At 45.2% G+C, this 23,195-nt stretch overlaps 1 protein-coding gene across 1 annotated transcript in view; it reads right to left on the minus strand.

Annotated features, from left to right (window-relative positions):
- The window catches only part of EXT2 (exostosin glycosyltransferase 2), a 142,270-nt gene that overhangs the window by 34,509 nt on the left and 84,566 nt on the right, over positions 1-23,195 (minus strand). Inside the window, exons 9-10 of the mRNA XM_058663141.1 lie at positions 18,061-18,250; positions 3,577-3,743 (exon numbers count right to left, since the gene is read on the minus strand). Coding sequence (XP_058519124.1) covers positions 3,577-3,743; positions 18,061-18,250 — 357 coding nt within the window. The remainder of the gene's footprint in view (positions 1-3,576; positions 3,744-18,060; positions 18,251-23,195) is intronic.

Here is a 23,195-nt window from a genome sequence, read left to right on the forward strand (position 1 = left end):
GGCTTTTGGCCTATGGTGATTACATTTTATAAGAAAAAAAGACACTGCATAACATAATTCATAATTAATTATTTGATTGCAAAGAGGTTCAGCATGTTGTGAATCTAACCTAGATGAGACTTCTAGAGAACTTTAAGATGGCAACAACTGTGCTGAGTGTCAAAGGATGAGCGGGAATCAACAAGACAGGTATAACCCCAAGAGATCACGGTCAAAGCCACAAGGAAGTAGTTCTCGGTTTCAACACAACTCCCCTGAAGTACTTATTCTTATTAACTAGTTAATTTTTTTGTTCTATCAATTTGTTCCCCATGCCCACATTAAAAAGTAATCCTAGGCTCTGGCATAGAAATGGGATTTTGAGGAATCATAATCTCTGTCTTCTTGAATCTAAACCAAACTAAGTGTTCTCTTCAGGAAAGAAATGTCCCAAAGAAACAGCAAAAGCAGCAGACAATCTTTCACATGTCACAACAGAACCATGAGTGGAATCATTAGGTACTAGTAATCATTAGGTACTAGTAATCATTAGGTACTAGTAATTCAGCCAAAATTGCATCTGGAGAGCATGTGACCTAACTATCCATCGCACGGAAAGTGCACTTAGCACTTCGCATGTGGCAAACACTATGTAATTTACTCCACGGCACATGATAAACTTGTGAAGTAGGTGGTCTTGCTACTTAAAAATTGACAGAGAGACAAACAGAGAGCTCTCACTCACTGGTTCACTGCCCAAATGCCTTAAAGGCTGTGACTGATCAAGCTGAAGCCAGTAGTCAAAGATGCAATCTAGGGTTCCCACACAAGTGGCAGGGATCCAATTACTTGACCATCATTGCTGTTTCTTAGGGTCAGTTTTAGTAGCAGGCTGGGTCCTGGAGCATAGAATCAAACCAAATATGTTAATATGGAATGCAAGAATCTTACACTAAGCTAAATACCCACTCCGTATCACTGGCATCTTAAATGAAATAAACTAAAATCCAGAGATGTCAAACATCTCGTCCATGGTCATAAACTGGTCAGTGAGGAAAGAGGAATTTTGGTTCAGTGCTATCCTAACTTATTAATAATGCTAATATGCATATATATATATATATATATATATATATATATATATATATATATATATATATATATAAAACTTTACAAGACCTGCCAGTATCATTGGCAATCCTGAAATACTTTAGTGGTGGGCAAACAATACAACGATGGCTTTACAAGGCTTGCAAGGCTCAGTGATCTCTGGCTCGTGCACTCAGGGTCAGACCCTCAGGAAGGACAGCACAGTGTAAGAGAAACATGCATTTAAATCTCAACTAGGAGCTCTGTGAATTCAGGCAAACTGTCTAAGTAAGCTTTCTTAATTTTAGCACGAGATAGCAAGACCCACCTACTCATTTTGGCAACAGATCTGTGATGGGAATGTAGTATGCTGCTTAGGGAAGGTGGATGTCGCTGTGTATGGAGAAGACCCAGACCAGTGGAGATGGGTCTGTTCCTGATCTTGCTCCTCTAATGGGAAATTCTTCTTTGGGAGTAACGTGGAACTTCACACTACCCACTGGTCACACTCTAAAGGGCCACAACTATGCTTACCAACACCCTCTTTCTTGCTGGGAACAAATACAAGACTGAAAGGGAACTCAGGTGTCAATATTCATGAGTCCTCAGGGTTTCAACTCAAGCTTGAAAAAACAAATTCCAGGAATACATGGAGTCCACCTTTCTTCATTAGATTTCCTTCAGACTACAGGAAACCATTGATGAGGTAGCACCTATTTGTCTCGGCTGTATCATTGTGATTGTTCTATTTTTCCATCTTACTTTTGTTACAAACACAAAACACAACAAGTAAAGATTGAAGCCATCAGATGCAAGGAAGAGAAACAACTAGCTTTATGGCTAAGCTGGAGCAACGAGTCAGCCATTTGCCCTCCTAAACAATGACAGTTGAGTAAATATCATCCACAACCCTAGATGTGATGATGTGAGATAGCACTCAGAATGTACTCCAAAAAGACAAATGCCGGTTTCATGAGTTATTCCTCTTTCACTGGTCAGCAACAGCATCAACCTTAGTATCACCCATCAAGCTACTGTATAACAATTTCTTTGCGATGCAAAGGGAGCTACATTAAAAACACTTGGGGTAGTTGATTGATTTGTTCTGTCCTCTGTTTTTTCATGGTTAGGGTTCTAAGTCTGGCAAGTATCCCAGCCATATGCTGGCAGTGAAAAACTGGACAAACGGAGACTCTAAGATGGACTATGTCAATCAGTGAATTCTTCAGTGACCTCATCGTGCTTGGAGTGGTGAGACTGGCAGCAATTCATAACTGCTGACTATCAAAACCACTTGAGCAAGACCCTCGGAGCATGCCCCACATCAGGGACCTGGGATGGGTGGGAGACTGGGTGGGGCTTCTCCCTTTACCACAGATACAGGAAAAAAAATGCGGAAATAATAGTGTAACCCACTTTCCTGTAGCCCTTGAACCTTTTGAACTAATTAACTATGAAAAGATTGTCAAAAATAAAGAAAAAATGGAGTAAAAACAAACAAACAAAACACTTGGGGAAAAACTGGAGCTTCTAAACTTTTGATGGTGATTGTGGTGATGGAGTTGGTGTTACTCTTTCTTTATCCTCTAAAAGCCACTTCAATTTAAGGGGTTGAGAATGTGTGAGAGATACAGTTTCATGATTTCTTAAGAATTGTGAATGCAGTAAATTCTGAGAAATTTCCATAAGATGGTTTCCTTTCTTCCTAAGGCAGACTGGCCCTGGGGTGGGGGTGGGGGAGGGACATGATTTCTCCACTCTATCCCGTGCCTCTGATCCCACCACTCCACCCTGCGTCATACGCCCCTGCCTGTCGCCATCATGCTCGTGATGGTCATCATGGCCATCTTCCTTGACGGGGCTCATCAATTCCTACTGCTTTTCACCAGGCCTGGGTTCTGGCACTTTCCCCTGGGGAGACCTTTCCTGGTCTCCGTACTTAACCCTTGAACCCAGCCTAATCCATCAGCCACATTGAATGAATGGTGAGAGAGATTGTTTCTCCCTGAAGACAGGCAGCCAGCCCCTCCACTTAAAACGCAGAGGGCGAGACAGAAAGCCATCAACAGGGCCTGCTTTCTGTTTGTCAGTGTCGCCAGCCTCCATGCTGACTGATGTTTTTATTGTTGTGCTGCCCAGCTGCTCGAGTCAGGGGGAAGTGCTGGTCAAGGAGACATCAATTAAGTGCCTGCTAAACGCTCTAGACGCTCTTTTGAAAATGTCTCCTGGGACTATCCCTGGGAGTTCCCCAAACCAGTGGCCCGCACAATTATCATGGGACAGGGCTTCCCTAAGGCTTAAAAGAACAGCTCTTTAACTCTCTCTCTCTCTCTCTCTCACACACACACACACACACACACACACACACACACACACTTTGAACTCTACTGGGAGATTCCAGAAACCATGACTTCCCAAAAGAACATGGAATACTCCACTGTAAGAGACACAAACAGTGAGCGAGAGGTGACATTACACATACCAATACATGGTTTTAAGGCTCCTTACCTCATAACCGAACTGTAGCTCATCGGAAGTCAGCATAATGATGTCATCGTCGATGGCCAGAACGGCCTCCGTCTCGATCTCATCGTAAGGGAAGAAGCGGTTACTCAGCTTGTTTTCAGCCGTCCTTACAACTTTTAATGGAACCCGAATTTTGGGCCAGAGAGAATCTGAAAAAACAAACAAACAAAATAGGTATTTACTAGTTTCCCAATTCCTGTGAGATGACGTGGGGAAGGCACTGTGTCACAAACTAGGTGGAAGTCAGCTGATGTTCCCAGCCCTTGTCACAGAGGTTCCACGGTGGGAATCTCACATTTTCATCAACACACACATACTCTCCCACCTCTCTATTGTTTTTTTTGTTTGTTTTTAAAGATTTATTTATTTTCATTGCAAAGTCAGATATATAGAAAGGAGGAGAGACAGGAAGATCTTCCATCCGATGATTGACCCCAAGTGGCCTCAACAGCCAGTGCTGCGCTGATGCAAAGCCAGGAGCCAGGAAATTCCTCCAGGTCACCCAAGCGGGTGCAGGATCCCAAGGCTTTGGGTCATCCTCAGCTGCTTTCCCAGGTCACAAGCAGTGAGCTGGATGGAAGTGGGACAGCTGGGATTAGAACCGGTGCCCATATGGGATCCTAGAGCATTCAAGACAAGGACTTTAGCCACTCTCTGCTGTTTTAAGCAGAAGGAATTAAGTGGTTTCAACTTTCCAGTGAGAGGCAGGGAAGCAAAATGACTTGACCAAGGCCACAGTGACAGGAAGAGAGAGTGCCTATCACACTATTCTCAGGATCACAGTTTTGTTCTCAGAACAATACCACCTCTAGTCAATACTGTGCGAGACGCTCAGGTTAGCACACTCTACCTACACCAGGGGATACAGCTGGGGTTGGAGACACCATCCACTACCCCAAACCCGCACAGTGCGAAGACACAGCCGTCTGCGCTGCCAAACTGTGCATGCAAGGACAGCTCATGGAATGAGTGTGGCTTTCCTCCAATTCTCCTAGTACAGGATTAACTGATAATTTCTAAAATGCAGACAGTTACAGCCCCAGCTGTCAATTAGTTTGTCCCGCAACGTTTTATCTTCAGATTCCTTTTATGCTCTTAAAAATTGTAAGTTCTGCTTATATGGGACACATACACAGAGTATCATGATTTACTGCATCAGAAATGCCAACTGAGTGTATTCTTTTTTTAAAAGATTTATTTTTATTGCAAAGTCAGATATATACAGAGAGGAGGAGAGACAGAAATATCTTCCATCCGATGATTCACTCCCCAAGTGACCACAGTGGCAGGTGCTGCGCTGATCTGAAGCTAGGAGCCCAGATCCTTTTCCGGGTCTCCCATGCGGGTGCAGGTCTCAAGGCTTCGAACCATCCTTGGCTGCTTCTCCAGGCCACAAGCAGGGAACTGGATGGAAAGTGGAGCTGCTGGGATTAGAACCGGCGCCCATATGAGATCCTGGCACATTCATGGTGAGGACTTTAGCCACTAGGCCACGGTGCCAGGCCCCAATTGAGGGTATTCTAAAGCACAGGAATCCACAAGCACACATTCACTCATTAGCCATCGGAGTGATGATGTCATTGCATGTCACATGGCCTCTGGAAAATCCCAGTTTGTACTTGTAAGAGAACCAAAGAGAAATTATGACTTAAGAATATTACGAAAAGAATTCCAACCACCAGGCTCTCTGAAAACATCTCAAGGAAGTCCCCGGGGTTCGGCTTACTCTTCAGAAATGCTGTACTAGACTCTGGGTTGGAATTTGGGAACCACAATATAATGGAAAGTGCTAACTTTCTCTGTCTCTCCATAAATCAGGCTTTTCAATAAAAGTAAATAACTTCTAAAACAAAAGTGTGCCAGTTACCAACTCATGGCCTCTCTGCTTCAGATCCAGCCTTCCTTCCTCTGCCATGAGGTTGGCATGGTGTTGAGCCGTGTCTGTGCAGGAAGCTAGAGGGCCACTTGGGGGAGAAAGCAGGAGGTTGAGTGCTGTTCTGGCAACGGTGGGCCTCTTTCACAGCTGGGTCCTGAAGTCCTTGGCCAGTAAGCAGGCAGAAAGTGGAACTCACCTCCTGCAAGCCTAAGAGGTATCTCTGGGGACACTTGCCCTCAGGCTCTGAGTGCCCCAATCCTAGTGAATTTCCCAGCATCCCTGCAGGCAGTTTCCTAGTCATTTCTATAAATGCCCCCTCTGGCAGCTCAGCCAGCTCCCCTTCCAGGAAGTTCCAGGGGTACTGCCCTGAAGTTCTTGCCAGATTACCAACAAATGCAACCACCTCCGGGCAGTGAGGGGTGCAATTCTGTGGGTATTCAAAGGACAGCTGGCATCAGCCTTGGCCCGGGTGCCCCTCAGCCAACCTCACCATTAAGTGAACTGCAGTCTCTGTTCCCATAAGGTCTCAATCTCCAAGTTTTTATCCTGCTAACTTTAGGGACCATTTTACCAGTGACAAGATACATCCTGCTACAAATTCATAACTCTTTACAGTCAAGCTTTCTTGATCAAATCCTTGTGTATGGCTTCTGTCTGTTAGGTGGACCTTGACTAATACACTTGGGATATCAGCAAGGTTATCGGGTAAAAAGGGCCTTGCACTCTGTGGCCTCTGGAGCTAGAGCCATGATCCATGGATAGCTGAAAACAACAGAGAAACGGGCTTAAAAGACACAAAAGAGGTGCAGACTCTCTGCTGGTATAAGCTGATATCAAATGCCTTCAGCAACACATGGCTTTTACCTTAAATATACTGAGGCCAGATTTCCACTTGACATCAGGTGGGCAACTAAACAAGGGGAGGGCCTGGCATTTCAGGAGGAGGGAACAGATCACAGAAAGAGAGTCTCAGGAAACACTGTTAGTTTTGGTTCACTATCATTAACCATGTGACCTTAAACAAGCCTATCACTGTGAACCTGCTTCTTTAACCAAACAGGAAGAACAATGCCATCTTCCTGTGCAGGTGAGTATAGCTGCCTTCAGTGGCACGGTGCCCAGCACACGGGTGACAGTCACTGAACAAGAGCTGTCCCTTTCCCGTCTATTTCCAGAACCAGAGGACTGCTGAGGATGCTTGGCAAGTAGTGGCAAAGTGGTGCCTATTGGATCACCATGGTGGCCTCCGGGGCAAGCCCTCTGTGCTCAGTTGTGACCAGTCCAATACCAGCTCTTGATCCCTGAAAACTGAGACAGTTGCACATGTTGATGGTACAAAAGAATGGGGAGTTTTTTGTCCCCTTGATTCCAAGGGACCACAGACAGCTCTGGTTTTCCCACTGCGTCTAGAGGAGGTAGGCTGCTCTGGCTAAGTAGAAACAGGCGCCTGTGCTGGGTGGGATGTGGACTTTCACTCAGAGTGTGTACAGCATGTTCAATTCCAGACAGCTTTCCACAATCTTCCTCTACAGACAGCTACAGGATTACTGGAGACAGAACTCATAAAGCACTAACCGGCCCCTGGAAAGTCTTTGATGAGAACAACTATAGAGAGCGATGAAAGCCAAGGACGACATAGGGTGCAGATGGAACAGCAGAATGACGTGTGGCCTTCTCAGAAATGTTTTTTTTTTTCTTTTAAAAATTTTATTTTTACTCGTTTACATAATTGAGATGGATGCATGCCCATGTGGACCTCCGATTACGGTGGGGAGGGTCGAGGCATGGAGGAAGGTGCACATGACAAATGTTTCAGTTCTTCTCCTTTAATTATCCTGGTCTGCTGGCAGGGAAGGGGAGCAGACTGCTTCTTGCTGTCAAACTAATTCAGCTTCTTAAATGGTGGGGATAACACCTTAGAGATCCCAGTGTGGGGAAGGATGTTCTGAGAGTGTTACCTGAGTGGTTTTAATAGTTTTGAGAAGTTGCTGGCTGTGTTGCTCCAGGGTTGAGAAAATCTTTCTAAGGTCTATTCACTGACCAAGTCCACCTTAGTGCATACCCAGGCCCAGTGACATGTTGCAAAGCTTGGCCAGGAGAGTGGTCCAAGTTGTTCTATTCCTCTGACAAGGCATTCATCCTCTGTTGGTGTAGATGAGCTAGCTGTCATGTCCAAGAGTGCATCTAGGCCTGCTGTCCACTGCACAGGCACCAACAACTGAGGAGGCCCAGTCCCAATACATGCTCTCCAAGACTGGGCCACATTATGATCTTCCCTGTAGCTTGGGTTTGAGTTTTTCAAGAAACCTCACCTGGACTGACTTCAGACTTGACTCTTGAGTGCACCAGCTAGTGCAGGCTCAGGTTTAGTCTGTCGCCTGCACCAACCAATGCATATACTAGTGGATGAAGCTGCCTGGTCAGCTCCGCCTCCAGACCCATCTCTCATGCAAACTGATGGGTACTGCAGCCTGGCCCAGCCCAGTCCACCACAGGTTCAGTTTTCAGGCACACCAGTAGGTGTTGTGGCCTAGTCACCATGCCCCCCCCAATAAGCCCCACCAGCCCAGCACAGCCAGACAGGGTCAACATTCTGTCCTGGCTCTCATGGGTGATGGCAGGTGCCATAGCCTGCTCCTACCTGGCATGTCACCATACATGGCTTACATGAATGCTGAGTGCTGCAGCCTTTCCTGGCATGATACGCCCTTAACCCCAGCTACTGTGCTCACCAGCAGGGGCTTTGGCATAGTAGGTGAGTACCCCAAGTTCTTTCTACCAGGCCTGCTCCCAGTCCCAGATCCCACATATCCTATGGGTGCCAGAGCTCTGCTTGGCATGGTCTGTCCTCAGTTCCAGCTCTTCCATGTGTCGACAGGTAATGCAGCATGGCCAAGCTCAGCCTCCTTCCAGCCCTGGCCTCCCAAAGTGTCAGGTAAGTTCCTGTTGGGTGAGTTCTGTCGTATAGCCTCGCTCAGCCTGTCACCACCCCCAGCTCTCACACAAACCGGTGGGTGCTGTAGTCCCATAGAAGTGAGTCCACAAGTTCTCTACAGAATCTCTCCCAGATCTACTCTGGTGTTACAGAGGGTGCTATGGCCCACCCTGACATGCCCCATTTCCTGCTCTGACACTCAAGGGTTGGTACTGCAGCCTAGCCCAACCAGACTTGCCTCTTAGCCCCAGCTTTTGTGTGTGCCAGCAGGATAGTAGACAATGCTCCTTAGCTCAGCCCAGACCTCCCATGTGCACAGGTACCTTGGTCTCACCCAGACATGTCCTCCAATTTCACCCCTCTAAACTACCCTAAGTTCCCTTGCCTACCTGTGAGGACAGTGGCCAGGTACATGGAAGCCTCTAGAAGTCATTCCTCCCCTGTCAAATACCCCCAGCCGATCCCATTCTCATATGTCCCCAGACCCTCTTTGTTCAAGCACCTGCAGCACCCAGGAGCCAGGGTGGCATGTCCTGTCCTGGAGCTCCCCATCTCCACATCTTCAGAAAAACAATGAAGAAAGAAAATAAAATAAAATAGTCAACGATGCTGGCACACTGGTCTAGTTAACATAAACTTGGCATTCACCAGGCCCAGAATGGCTGCTTTTCTACAGCTGGAGCATTGTTTTCTGCTGTTTCAAGTTAGGCCTGGGAGGCCTGCAAGTCACCTCTGGCCAAAGCATCCTCCAACTCCATGGAGCCATCTGGACAGAATGTTACCACATTACATGGGCTGAAAAGGGAATTGCGCTGTTTTTCACTTCTTCAGACTGCAAAGGAACTCCATGGCATCCTTTTGGGGCAGACAGGAGTTTCGAGTGCAGCAGCTATCAAAGAGCAACTGTTACCTCGACAGCTAAGAGCAAAACAGGGTGCCCTGTCCTGGCCCGGGGCTTCTGGAAGGATTGCCTTGTAACCTTCTGGAAAGGCTGCCTTGGAAAAGATGTGAGAACTGAACAGTAGAGGGAAAAGAGAGCATGAGCCACGAAAGAGTTTAGATAGTTTAGATAAGGAACAAGAGCTTTTTTTTTTTTTTTTAAATGTTTCCCTTACTTTAAAGATTTCCAAAAAAAAATTGTTGTTGATGTTATATTGGGGTTTTTAACTGATCGGGATGATACTCTGCCAGCTCTACCTTCAGACCAGAGATGGTCCCACAAGAAACTGCTGAATTTATCTGGACAAAAAGATGCTGGACTCTATGCTTGGTATATGCTTGTAATGAAAGAATCTTGACTGAATTTAAACTGTAATACTGCAACAAGGTGGAGGAATCCACCATGGGGGGGCGGGCACGGGGAAGGGTTGGGGGAATCCCAGAGCCTATGAAACTGTGTCACATAATGCAATGTAATTAATAATGGCCCACATGAATAAAAGCACCAACAACACTTGTTGGCGAGGTTGCGGGGAAAAGGGAACCCTACTCCACTGCTGGTGGGGCTGCAGGCTGGTACAGCCTCTATAGAAATCAGTATGGAGAATATTCAAACAACTCAAATTCAACATACCGTATGATCCAGCAATAGCACTCCTAGGAATATATCCAGAACACTTGTTTCATGAGAAACCAACATGCACTCCTATGCTCATAGCAGCACAATCAGTAATTGCAAAAACATGGAAGCAACCAAAATGCCCATCAACAGAGGATTGGATAAGAAAGCTATGGTTCATCTACTCCATGGAATACTACTCAGCTATTAAAAAAAACAAAATGCAGTTCTTTGTGGCCAAATGGGCCAAACTGGAAACCATAATGCTAAGGGAAATGAGCCAATCCCAAAAGGTTAAATACCACATGTTTGCCTTAATTTAAGATGATATGATGTTATGTATAACATGTTATGTTTTGAATGTTATATGTTGTGTATAAACTAAGATTGAAGTATAGGTGAGGTGGTCACAGAAGGTGACTGGGAACTCGCATTTACTTTTAACATGTTGGTTACTCATTACTATGTCAATTAATTCCATAATGATGTAAATTTTTGCTGATGGTATGTTGGAGCTTTCAATTGACTGGGATGATGCTCTGCTGGCTCTGTCTTCAGACCAGAGAGGGTATACCTAAGAAGCCGTTGGACTTGACTGGACAATAAGATGCTGGACTCTATGTTTGGTATACGCTTGCAATGGGGGAATCTCAACTGAACTTGAGCTGTGGTTATGCAACAAGGTGGAGGAATCCACCATGGTGGGAGGGTTTGGGGAGGGGTGGGGAGAACCCAAGTATCTATGTAATTGTGTCACATAATACAATGTAATTACTGAAGTTAAATAATAAATATATATAAAAAAAAAAAAAAAGATTTCCAAAAAAAATCAATTTGCTTGTCATCTGAGGCCTTTATGAGAATCCAGTTCTTTGTTACAATCCCAGATCCAAGCATGGACAAAGCATGGTGACTGCCCCTCCTCGCAGCAGCAACAAGGCTGCCTACAAAGGCACAAAGGGCTCAGCACACAAAACTGGCCCTCTGCATCCAGAGGTTTGCTTCTGTTCTTGCCATGGTAGCTCTGTCCTTTAGGCAGAATGCTCCAGCAAGCTGACTTTAATCCTTCCTACATTTGTAAAATGGGAACAGTCCTTGCAGGCAGGTTGTAAGGACTGGAGACAAAACGTCTCAAGCTCCCAGCACGGCTCCTGTTCCTAGGGCGTAAAAGGCACACAGCGAATGGGGACAGTGACGTCGGGTCGTGGTGAAGTCTGTGAACATCACGTCTGTGCTGACAACCTGACTAGGTCTCCACAGAGTGATGTGCATGAGCTTGGTGGACGTGAAAGGAAACCAGTTCAGGGCCAGAAACCTTCAGACCCTAATTCTATGGCTCAGACCCAGAGGAGTCATTTTTTCCTTATTCCTTTAAATTCCAATTGCCAACAACAGGCTGTTATAGCTAGATCTCCCTCTGTGAGTCTGTAGCAGGCAAAACAGATCTCACCTGCTACCCATAGAAGGTAGCCTGGAAACCGAGAATTTTCTAATACATTGCTGACTTATGAAAAACAGTTGATATAGTTGACTTGACAATCTCACACTATGAGTTTGAGCTCAGCTAAAAGGAGAAAAAGAACCCTTCATACAATGGGGACAGTGGGGGTGAGAGGGAGAATTACTTCATTTTGTTTTTAAAGATTTATTTATTTTGCCTGAAAGTCAGAAGTACAGAGTGAGAGTGAGAGTCAATTATTTTCTATCCACAGGTTCACTCCCTAGATGGCTGCAATGCCCAAAGCTGAGCTGATCCAAAGTCAGGATCCAGGAAACTCTTCTGTGTTGCCTACATTAGTGCAGGGGCCCAAGAACTTGGACTATCCTCTGCAGCTTTTCCAGGTCATAATCAGGGAACTGGATTGGAAGTGGAGCAGCCGGGACATAAACCAGTGTCCATATGGTGTTGTATGTGGAGGATTAGTGTATTACCCCACCACATGAGCCCCATCAAGGGTTTTTTTTTTTATTTTACTTCTTTTTATTATTATCATTTTATGATACAGTTCCATAGATTGTGGGATTTCCTTTATCCCCTCCTCAATACCCTCCCCCACTGAGTTCCCCTATATTATTACTATAGTTTCTCATATACAATCATATGTCCATGACTGTGGGCATGGGCAATGGCAGAGTCCAGGATCCTATTATCTAAATATAGTAAACAGTTTCATTGGGAGTACATTTTGTCTGGAAATAGAGATGCATACTGAATTGTATCCTCACATCTGGATATGATATTCTCCATTACACAGTTACTAGATATCCTCCTAAATGAAAAGCCAGAATACAAAATCAACAGGAAGAAAAATAGAAATTTACAATGCCATGAAGTTAAAAAGCATGCTACTAGATATGACAGTCTCCATTACAAAGTTACTATACATCCCCTTAAATGAAAAGCCACAAAACAAAATCAACAGGAAGAAAAAAAAAAGAAATTAACAGCACCACAAAGTTAAATAACAACTACTGAATGACTAACGTGTTGCTGATCTTTGTTGGTGAAATATGTCTCCTGTAGGCAACAAATAGATGAGTTGTGTTTTTTTACTCCAATCTACTAATGTATGACATTAGATTGATGAGTTTAAGCCATTTACATTTAGGGTTAATACAAATAGGTGGTAATTTGGTCCTGTCATTTTAGCAATGGGTTGTTCAATGATTTTGACTTCTGTTGCTATTTTACTGGGATGTTCTTCACATTTGCCTTTGGTTTTGGTGGGCACTATTTCTCCTCTCTGTCAAGAGAACATCTTTATGTATCCTTTGTAGGGCCGACTTGGAAGAGCCATATTCTTTTAAATTTCTTTACTGTGGAAGAATTTTATTTCATTTTCAAAGACAAAGTTTTGCTGGGTACGTTATCCTGGGCTAACAAATATTTGCTTTTAGAATCTGGAATTTGTTGCTCCATTCTCTTCTTGCCTGTAGAGTTTCCTGTGAGAGGTCTCCTGTGAGTGGTCTCCTGTGAGTTTAATTGGCACTTCTTTATATGTCATTTAATTTTTTTCCTGTGCACATTGAAGGATCTTATCCTAATGTTCAATTGAAGAGAGTTTGATTACCATGTGTCTTGATGAAGATCACTTTTGGTCAATCCTGTTGGGAGTACAGTGTCCCTCCTGGATGTTGTTTCCCAATTCTTTCTCTAGATTGGGGAAATTTTCCCTTAATATTTCATTAAACACATTTTTAAACCCAGCTTCTCTTTCTGTACCTTCTGGGACTCCCATAACTCTTATGTTTGGCCTTTTAATAGTGTCTTTCAATTCCTGAATACTTTTTTTGGCCTGATCCAGCTCTGCTTCCAACTTTTTGTTTTTTTCCCCATGGTGACAGGAAATATCTTCTAATTTTGAGATTCTTTCTTCTGCCTCCTTCATTCTATTTTGGAGATTCTCCACTGTACTTTCAATTTGCTCTACTGTCTTCTTTATTTCTGATATATCAGCTTTCATTTGATTCATTTCCAGTGTGACATATTCCTTGAACACCTGCTTTACATGTTTCTTGTTGTTGATAAGAAATTTTATAACAAGTGTTTTGAATTATGTATCCCCCATTTTCTCGATGTCTTCCTCAGTGAACTCTTAGGTTGGCAAAGGGTTTTGCTCCTTTGCAGGGGAGTCTTCAATAATATTCATTGTGCCTCTGTCTCTTCTTTTGCTCTTGGTCATTGTACTTCTGGTTAGCAGATTCTTCTCCTTGGGGCAGGTTTCTAAGCTCTATCACCCACAGGTCCATAGTTTGATTTTACTTATTGCAGTTGGTACACGGCTCTTTGTTTGTAGTCGCTTGTGCCACTCCCTCCAGCATGTTCCAGATCTGGGTTCTTATGTTAGATTTCCACCATGGTCTTCATAGTGCCTGCTCCTGGCTCACCAGCCTCCACCTCCTGTGATACCATGCTAAGGCTGCACTGTTGTCTCTGCAACCTTTCTCCCACTTCCAGTTGGAATAGGTTCCAGGATTAAGGAGACACCAGCAGTCCTATATGGTGGTGCTGATCATGCCAGAACCAGTTGGCTGTTAGGTTTGAGGGTCACACGGACCTATTTTGACCTGTACAATGCCACAGCCAGTATTATTTTCCTGTGGGACCACTGAATCCTCACCAAGCTCAGCACATGCACAACTCACTGTTGTCCCCTGCATTCTTAAATTCTTTGCCACACTGTAAGAAATGGCACCTGATGTGCCACTTCTAGAGCTCTTGATCTGCTGGCTGTCAGGTCTGAGGGTTACCCGGACCTGTCTTGTGTGGAACCTGTAGGATGCCACATTGCTGCAGTTCACTGAGCCAGAAATGAGTTCACTCCCAGCTCCGTGCATGCGCAGTCCTGCCCCATCGCCCTTGGCTCCTTAAGCAAAATGGCGCCCAATATGGCTCTAGGAGGTAGACTGGGCTGTGAAATCCACCCTGTTCCTGCACCGCTTGTCTAGGACCTGCAGCACTGTCTCTGATCTTGGTCAAATCAAACAGATGAGCAGGACAAGCAGTTCTTTGTCTGGGTTCACCTATGGAGCTCCCTTCCCACCTTGCTGCTGGTGGAGCTCCAGCTGCTGGTGGAGTTCAGATCACATGTGCTGAATACTGCTGGAGTATCAGTCATTGCAACATCACACCGTTGTGTCCACTTCTTTCCTGTGTCTGCCAGTCTCCAGGTACCCCTCTGCTATTGTTCTGTCCTCTTCTATTTCCTGGAATATGCCCTCTCTGCCTCATACTGGCTAATATTTCTCCGTCTGTTTAAATGTGTCCTTACCCTATTCTGCCATCTTGATTCTTCCCATCAAGGGTTTTTAAACAAACATTGATAAATGTTTTTTCCCACACCGGGTGCCAAATGAGACGTGGGAAAGGCAATTTCTCTGCAAGTTGGCGCAGGCAGTATAAAATGCTCAGGATCATTAAAGATGCCCCAAGCCCGTCCTGCTACTCACTGCTCTACACAGCCACAAAGTAAATGATAAGAGATCCTCTCCATAGAAACCAAAGACAACAGGGCCTGACTTGCATGGGGCATGGCTGGTGCCCATGACAATCACTCCCCACAGTCCCCACATTCAGCTGGAAAGGAAGGTGGCAGATGCTTCTGCTGGAATGCTCACCTGTCACATCTGGCCAGGCCTTCTCTGCCCACCCATCACGCCTGGCCAGTCCCACTCTGCCCACTGGTGTCAACTCCACTGGCTGGGCTGCCCCTATCTGTGGTGCACAGGGTAACACAGGACTGAGGCCCAACTCAATCAGCTTTGGACTCATCCCGTTTGGAAAGTGAAGAGTTGGGAGGGAGAAGGCAGCAGCCTGCCTTTGCTTTTGACAGACCTCAAGCCCAACATAATGAAAAGTCCCTGGAAAGTTCTATTGCCTCAACTTAAGTATTTAGTTGAATTTCAAACCCGGCAATTTAGATTTAACTATAACCAAAAGGAAAAAAAAAATATCTAGTTAGATTGAAGATTAAGAAAAAGGAAAAAAAAATAGTGTGTGTGTGGGGGGGTAAGTTTCTGCCTACACTAATCCTCCCAGCAGCAGACACTTCAACCACAATGTTTATTTTAGTAAATGTAGAGAAAGTGGAAAACATCATTTTTGAGCCTCTAATATTTCAAAGCCTTGGACTTGGGCTTTTTTCTTTTCTTTAAATATGTATGTTACTAATGTTGTACATGAAAAATCAGACGCCTTTGCTGGCATGGGGACCCAAGCTGACAGCACCGCTAACCAACTGAACAAACACCCCACAGAAAACTGAGTGTGGTTCACATGCTCCCCAAACAACCACACTGCTGGAGCCCTGACCTACACACAAGCAGGGCAGTCGTGAAATGTGGCAACATTAGGGCCTCATCAGTTAAGGACGCTGTGTTGCCCCTAGAGCCAAAAGAGTTGCAAAATAGATTAAACTCTTGGTCATAAAATTAACTGCTACATTTTACCAGGTCCTACCAAAAACGGAAACTGAGCACGCAACTCCCACCCCTGTGTGTGTACCGCTGCCTTTAGGTGTGGCTATGCTGGGAGGCTCTCTCTTTTATCATAGTCCTGCAACAACAGCCGCCCATGAGAAGGGCCCAGCACAATGACTCAGGGGCTACATACTTATCTTGCAAGAGCAGGGATTGCACATGAGCCCTGGTCGTGTCCTGGCTGCTTCACTTCCCTTCCAGCCCTCTACTTGTGGCCTGGGAAAGCAGTGGAGGATGGCCCAAGGCCTTGAGACCCTGCACCCATGTTGGACACCCAGAAGAAGCTCCTGGTTTCAGATCAGATAGCCACAGCTCAGCTCCACTCTGGCCATTGCAGCCATTTGGGGAGTGAACCAACAGGTGGAAGATCTCTCTCTTTGTCTCTGCTTCTCTCTGGAAGTATGCCTTTCCTATATATATTTTATATATATAAATAAATAAAATAAAAAATATATATTAATTTTTAAAAAAGTGACCCAAGTACTTTAAGGAGCTCCCCTCCAGGCCTACCTGGGTCTTCCACAGGGTGGAATCCCCTTGCCTTTAGCAGCAAAACTTGCAAACTATACTCATGTGTAAGGCTTCGGGAGGAGCCTCAGGCATGCTCTGAGTGTGGGTGGTCACGTGAGCAGGAGCATGGCCGTATGTATGAACACAGAGACACAGGAAGTGCCACTGCCCATGTGAGGAGGGGCCTGTAACCTTCTGGAACACCACCAACTCTGTATACACAGCAACCGACTCACTTCTCTTTGAGGAGAGGTGAGCAGTACTGATGGGCCCATGCTAGCAGGTGGAGGGGCCTTCTCCCCACAGCGCCCTGGAATCTCCTCTATCAGCCTGTTTCCTTTGTTACTCTCACCCTCCCTTCCCAGCTACTGCCAATGTCTTCTTTTCTTCTGCTCCTGTCCTACTCCTTTATTTAAGTCAGACAAAACAAAACAAACAACAAACAAAACAAAAACAAAAAACAAAACAACAAACAATCAAAGATCCAGAAAACTGATCACATTCTAGAGTAAAGAATGAGAGGGAAAAAGAAGCATGGCAAAAAAAAAAATCAGTTAATTAAAAAAAAAAGCAACATGCATGCATCGGGACATAATGTGCCTCTCCAAAGCTAAAAAGAAGGTAGATGATGCTTTTGGGAAATAAAATCACACCAGGTGCAACTTCTCCAATATCACAGGAGGAACTAAAGGCTCTCCTTGAGGTAGATTTCTGTTTCCCAGCCTTGACTCTGATCTACCATGGTATTCCATGGCTGGCTGCCTACTCCTCCATCAGTCTATTCAGTGAAAAGGGGGCAAGCCATAAAAAGTGCAGATACTACTGTCAGGCCATAAACCAGTCCTTATCGGTGACAGTGGTGCACATTACAAACTTCAAACTCATTCCTCACTCTAATCCATCAGAAACTTCCTGGCTTTAATAGGCTATAAATGGCAGGAGCTTTGAAGTCCCTGGGATTAGGAGCAGTAATAGACAGACTGAATGAGAAACTAAATGCAGGTGGAACATACTCGGTGCATCCTGAATTAAAAAGTAAATCCAATGAATCATACAGTTCCCAACCCTAGCTGCCAGCCGGCTGATTGCAGGGGTGGCCGAGGCGAGGAAGACCATGATTCAGGACGAGCCCTCTGAGGCCCGACAGTGAGCCTGCACGCAGTGCATGTTCTGTGGCTGGCTTTTCCAATCAGATGGAGGCCATCCATTTTTTTTTTTTTTTTAAGGGAGAGCAGAGTATCAGAGCAGAGATAAGAAAAGAGAAAACGAATGCCTCTTAAACTGCGTTTCCATGTAAACACATCAGCTTAAGTCTGTTTTCCTGAGGTTGACAGCCTTTGATCCTCTTGATCCCTGGGTCCTCAAACACTTGTGGCTACAGAAGATGCCGGGGCTGGGAGTTCAATGGGCCACCCCAGAACATGAACGAGATGACTGAGAAAACTGGGGTCAGGCTGCCGCGGGAAGAATATTGTTGTTGACAAAACAGGAACACTCACTCAAAACAAAGGATGCAAATAATCTTGGCTATCCAAAATCAATCCAGCTGACAGCTGCATTACAGCCTGAAGAGGGGTAATGAACACACCACGTGCTCACACTCCTTACCTTCTGGAGGGTTTTTATTTTGATTATTCCACACAACAAGCAGCTTGGAGAGACTCGGCACCTTGGACACTTCGGTGATGACTCGGAAGAGGCTCTCCACTCTGTCGTAGGTGAGGACGATGGCCGTGAAGCCCTGGGACTGCGGTGGGATCAGTGGGAGGAAGAGGGGGTTGCTCACACTGCTCCACTTCTGCAAGGGGACAGAGCAGCATGGGTCATGGGGCTTGTCCAGCACTATCGTCACGAAACCCACACATGGCAGATCTGATGGCCTTCACCATGACCTACCCAAGAGCTGGGCCACCTTTGAAAGCCTTTCTGCTCTTGGTTTGTTGGGACTATCTTTCATTCAGTATGGCTCTGGTGCCCCTGAAAAGGGGGTAGATAATTGATCTCCATTCCCTCCCTGGTTGCACCACAATGGCGCCTGAGGAAAGTGAAAGGGTCTCGGGCTGTAACGATAAGGCGAAGGGGGAGCACCAGCAGTGCAGCGGGCACGTTCCCATCTTCCTGAAGCAGGAGGGGCCACAGAAGAGGAGTGCGAGAGGAAGACCTAAGTGCCCAGCAGGAGGGAAGCCATGAAGGTAAGCAGTTTCAACCTGGGGACCCTAAAGGACCCAGAGGTTAACCATATTGGGTGCCTCTGAAATGAAAGGGGAGGAGTAGGTTTAAAACCAGGAAGAGAGGTGCAGTGATCTGTGTGAGGAGTGGTTCCAGACCCAGATTCACACAGCCCGTCTTTGCCCAGGCCAGCAAGTTCCTTCCTCTGCTGAAACTGCCGCTCCACACAGGGATGCACTGGCACACTTGGGAGGATGAGGCAGGTGACAGATTCACCTTCAAAACGTCCTGCAGCCCTTCTCTCCATCTTTTTCCTCAAATGCGGGCGGCCACAAGGTTAACCTGGCACCCCCTCCACCTACAGGGAAGCCCTCCTGGCAACAGGCAGCCTCCCAGTTTTTAAGAATGCTCCTCCTAATCATGACCAGATTCTAGAACTACACACAATTCAAGAGCATCTTCAGCATGAACAACAGAAACCAGAGGAACAAAGAAAGGAACTCAGAGGAAGCAGAGACAATAGAAGAAGCCCAAAGACATGAAAATGCCACCAACAAATTATATCCTCCGGGAGCTAAGATTTCCCACCCATGACACGGAAATAAATCACTACTTTTATTTAAAAAGATCTATCAAGGAACAGAAAGAACTCTTAGACATTACAAAACATGATAGTTTAAAGACTTTTTTTTTCCTAAAGAAGAGAACTGAAAGGCTAAAAGAAAAAAGATAAAATACTCTAGTCTAGAACAAAAGAGAGAGATGAACAGGAAAGATGAGAAAACCCAGGCGGTCCAACAACCATTTAATAGGAGGTCCCAGAAAAAGAAAACACAGAATATGGGAAAAACACATCTATCCAGGAAATTCAACAAGTTCTCACTACAGAGGATCCAAGACGTACAAACTTTCAAAAGAATGTGGGTGGGGGGGAGGGGCGGTCAACAAAATGCCAGCATAGTGAAGTGAAAAAAAAAAAAAAAAGACTAATAATAATTTAAAAATCCAAACAAACAAAAGATAAAACACAATTATTGCTGCTGCTGCTACCTCAAGCCACATCACTTAGAACAGATAAATGGGAAATCATCTCAAAGTGAGGATCTTGATGGTGAACATGTGAGAGTCCACTGTTTAATTCTAAAACTCTCTCTGTACGTTGGTCATTTTTTTCAATAATAAAGGTTTATTTTCAAATGAGAGTAATTCAATCTGTTTTTGTTAAAATACTACATTAAAAGAATCAAATGATTTTGAGAGCACTAAATAAGTTAAATACAGCAGCAATGGAAACAAAAATATTTTTGAACTGATACTAAACAGCAAAGGATCCTTAAAATGCTCTTATATTTTTTTAACGGCTTTGTTAGTATATAACCTATAAACCACACAATCCAACCATTTCAAGCATATAAGAGTTTGAGCTTGTTATATTGCTAATGTTTTAAAATTGTAACAAACATGTATAATATCAAATGTTATTTTCATAATGTTCAAGTATAAAATTCAGTGGCATTAATTACGTTCATGTCCATAAGTTATTGTGTGGAAAGCCCAGAACTGAACTCCATCTCTGACAGAAAGTGGCTCAGCACGAAACGTCCTATGTGTTGTTCTGGCTGCCTTACTCTTTCTGGGATCCCCAGGGTCCTGTGTCCATCTCATCCATATCCCTGATGGACACCCATCACCATGTGCACGGCCACAGCTGCTTGCCAGATGTAACAGTACGGCATAGGAAATGTACACAAACACATGGGGTACACATGGGCTGAGAACTCAAGGCGGCTGAGCGGGATGCCTGGAGTAATCAGGATATTAAAGCCAAAATGTCCACAACATGCCCTAATTAGATTTCACAACAGCGAGACACAATAGGAAAGGTTATCTTACTGGGACTGACCCTGGGGTTCTCATGACATCACGCAAGGACATGGAGCTGGAGTCCTAAGGAGGTGTCTGGGTTTCCCTAATGTCTGATTATAGTTTCAGGAACTTAAAAAAATTTTTTTTCTACCCCAAATCTCATTCTTCATCTCTTGCTGGCTTTTTGGAAGTCAGTAGCTAGCCCTGTGTTTAAGTCACAATACATGGTTCATGGTCTGTCTCTCATCCGCAGACCCAGTCCATTCGCCTACTTCTGCGGTCTCTTACAACAAGATCAGCATAAGTGGAAAAGAAACAAATAAAATACAATTTTTGAAAGAAGGGTGAGAGATCATTTCATGTGTGACCATTTCAGGTGAAACAGCCAAGAATGAGCAGGCACTGCACTTTACAGGTATTCTCTCATTTAGAAAGTTACACTAACCCTTAAGACAGAGGGTTCCTCGTTCTCATTTCACAGATGATTGGCAGTAGGGTTAGCAACAGCTAACCACGGCCAATGCTATGTTCTGGATGGGAGCTCTAGCAGTGCGAACCCAGACAGCAGGGGTCCCAGGGTTCCCCACACTCTACTCCAGGGACACTCAGAGTCCTGGGCAAATGTCAGCATTTTATAGAGCTGGGAAGTGGAAGCATAGGGCACTCCAAAGTTTGCTTCCTCCAGCTCTTCTCCAAGACAAAGGTCCTGAAAGTTCTTGACTCTTTGCAGTCTGGGTCAACAGGCAAGAACCCATCCAAGCCCAGGACTTCAGAGAATGCCTGCCATAAAAACATCCAACTACCTAACACTGACATAGAGTGTGCACATAAATTTTAAAAAGTAAATACCCTGCAAACACAGAAGGAAAAACTATTAAAACTCCAACAAAATGAGGTCTGTTCTTTGAGAGAAGGCGGAGAAGGCCAGCACACTTTATGCCTTTATGACATCAAGAGCAGAGGAAAATTCCCTGAGAGATGCAAAGCTTGGTTTCAGAAAGTGAATGCCCTGGAATGTAACTGAGGCACCTCCTGAAGGCAGCCTGGCTCTGATTTCAAGGCACTGCCCAGGAGAAGGAGCCAGAAGGCCTAGCAAGACAACAGATCTGGTGTCCTCTGCTGCGCCAGCTCCACTTGGGAAGTGGATGGCTGGGGAAGGAGGACGGCAGGAGGGGATGGTTGGCTGGGAAGTGGACAGTTGTTTTTTCTGCTGTTCAGTTTTTCCACACTGCTCACTTGCATCCCAAACAGGGCCTGGAAACTGGAGAAGCAGAGCTGGCAGCCTGTGGAGCAGACAGAGCACACAGAGGAGCCCAGTGAGGCCCGAAGTCTGGCCAAAACTTTCCCATAAAACACAGAAGCTGCCATGAATGCGGGAGGCGGCGGCCCAGCTACTGGGCAGAGTCACTACGAGACAGGTCCTATCCTTGACGGTGGGACATGCAGCTAGGATGGATGCCTAGGACTTCCACAGTGAGTCAGCACCTCTGGGGGCATGCTGGGAATCACCAGTCCTTAATCTGAATCTGGGTTCTTTCAAGTTGCCAGTGGTGTAACCTGGGTCACAACCCTGAGCTCTTGTGTACCCCAGCTTCCTATGAAACCCTGAGCCGTCACTCTCTCTCTCTTGGCAGCAGTACTCAAAGCAGATGAACTGATACCTGCAGGGTACTTGGCAGGTGCAAGCATCTGGGAAACAGTTGACCTTGCATAAAGGGACCCATTTCTCTTGGTTTTGTTTTTGGCAAGACTCAAGCCAGGGCACTCCTGAGGCCTCTCTCAGCACATTACCCTGTCGGGCTTTCAGGGCCTGGTTTGACCCAACTCTACTCTACCTCTGCCTCATCTTCTCCAAATACACTCCACTGATGTCGTTGCCTTTCTTGATCCTCTCTCCTCCTCACTACTCCTCAGATTTCAGCTGCTGCAAAAACTCCAAAAAAGCAAGGGCCATGAACACCTGGCACCCAGCACAGTGACCTGGTGTGAACTCATCAAAAATTGGCACACACCGCACAGGTTATACTCACAGTATGTGTTCTGTTTGAACTCTGGATGTGTGGCTATGAACAGCCAAGTCACACTTAAATAAGTGAGGTGAAATGTGAAATGATTTCCAACAATTCACTTTCCATGTCCTTACCAAGAAGCCTACCACACTAAGCATTCTGGAGAAGCATAGGTTTTTATAGGGATATTTAACTGGGTTGTGCCATTTACTGCTTTTGTGATGCATGAAGTCATGTCCGCAAGCAACAGACTCTTCCTCTGTAAAATGGGAATGTGACAGTGCCTGTCTTTCAGGCAAACAGCGATTAAATGAGATTATGGACACTAACACTTAGCAGATGGCTCAGCAGAGAACTTCCTGAATGGTGATTTAAGACAAACAGCTCTTCCCAACTTGTATTCTTCTTACCTCTGAAGTGCTGGTATTAGGGATTCAGCAGGCATTCCTGCTACTATTATTTCTGGTTCTCATTAGTTTAGCTAACATTTCCTAGATCGATCCATAAGCCTGGAAAAGTGCTGAAGGCACAAGAGATAGACACATTCCTTCGTCTGAAAAGGTTGGTCATCCACCAGGAAAGACACAGGTAAGGCAAAGTATCATGCCAAATAACAAGCCATTCACACAGAACGTTAAAGGTATTCCTTAGATGATGCAGGAACTCTGCCTGGTCACCTCCATCTATCTGAGAGGTCAA

The sequence above is a fragment of the Ochotona princeps genome, chromosome 4 (assembly GCF_030435755.1).
Source record: "Ochotona princeps isolate mOchPri1 chromosome 4, mOchPri1.hap1, whole genome shotgun sequence".
NCBI classification, from domain to species: Eukaryota; Metazoa; Chordata; class Mammalia; order Lagomorpha; family Ochotonidae; genus Ochotona; species Ochotona princeps.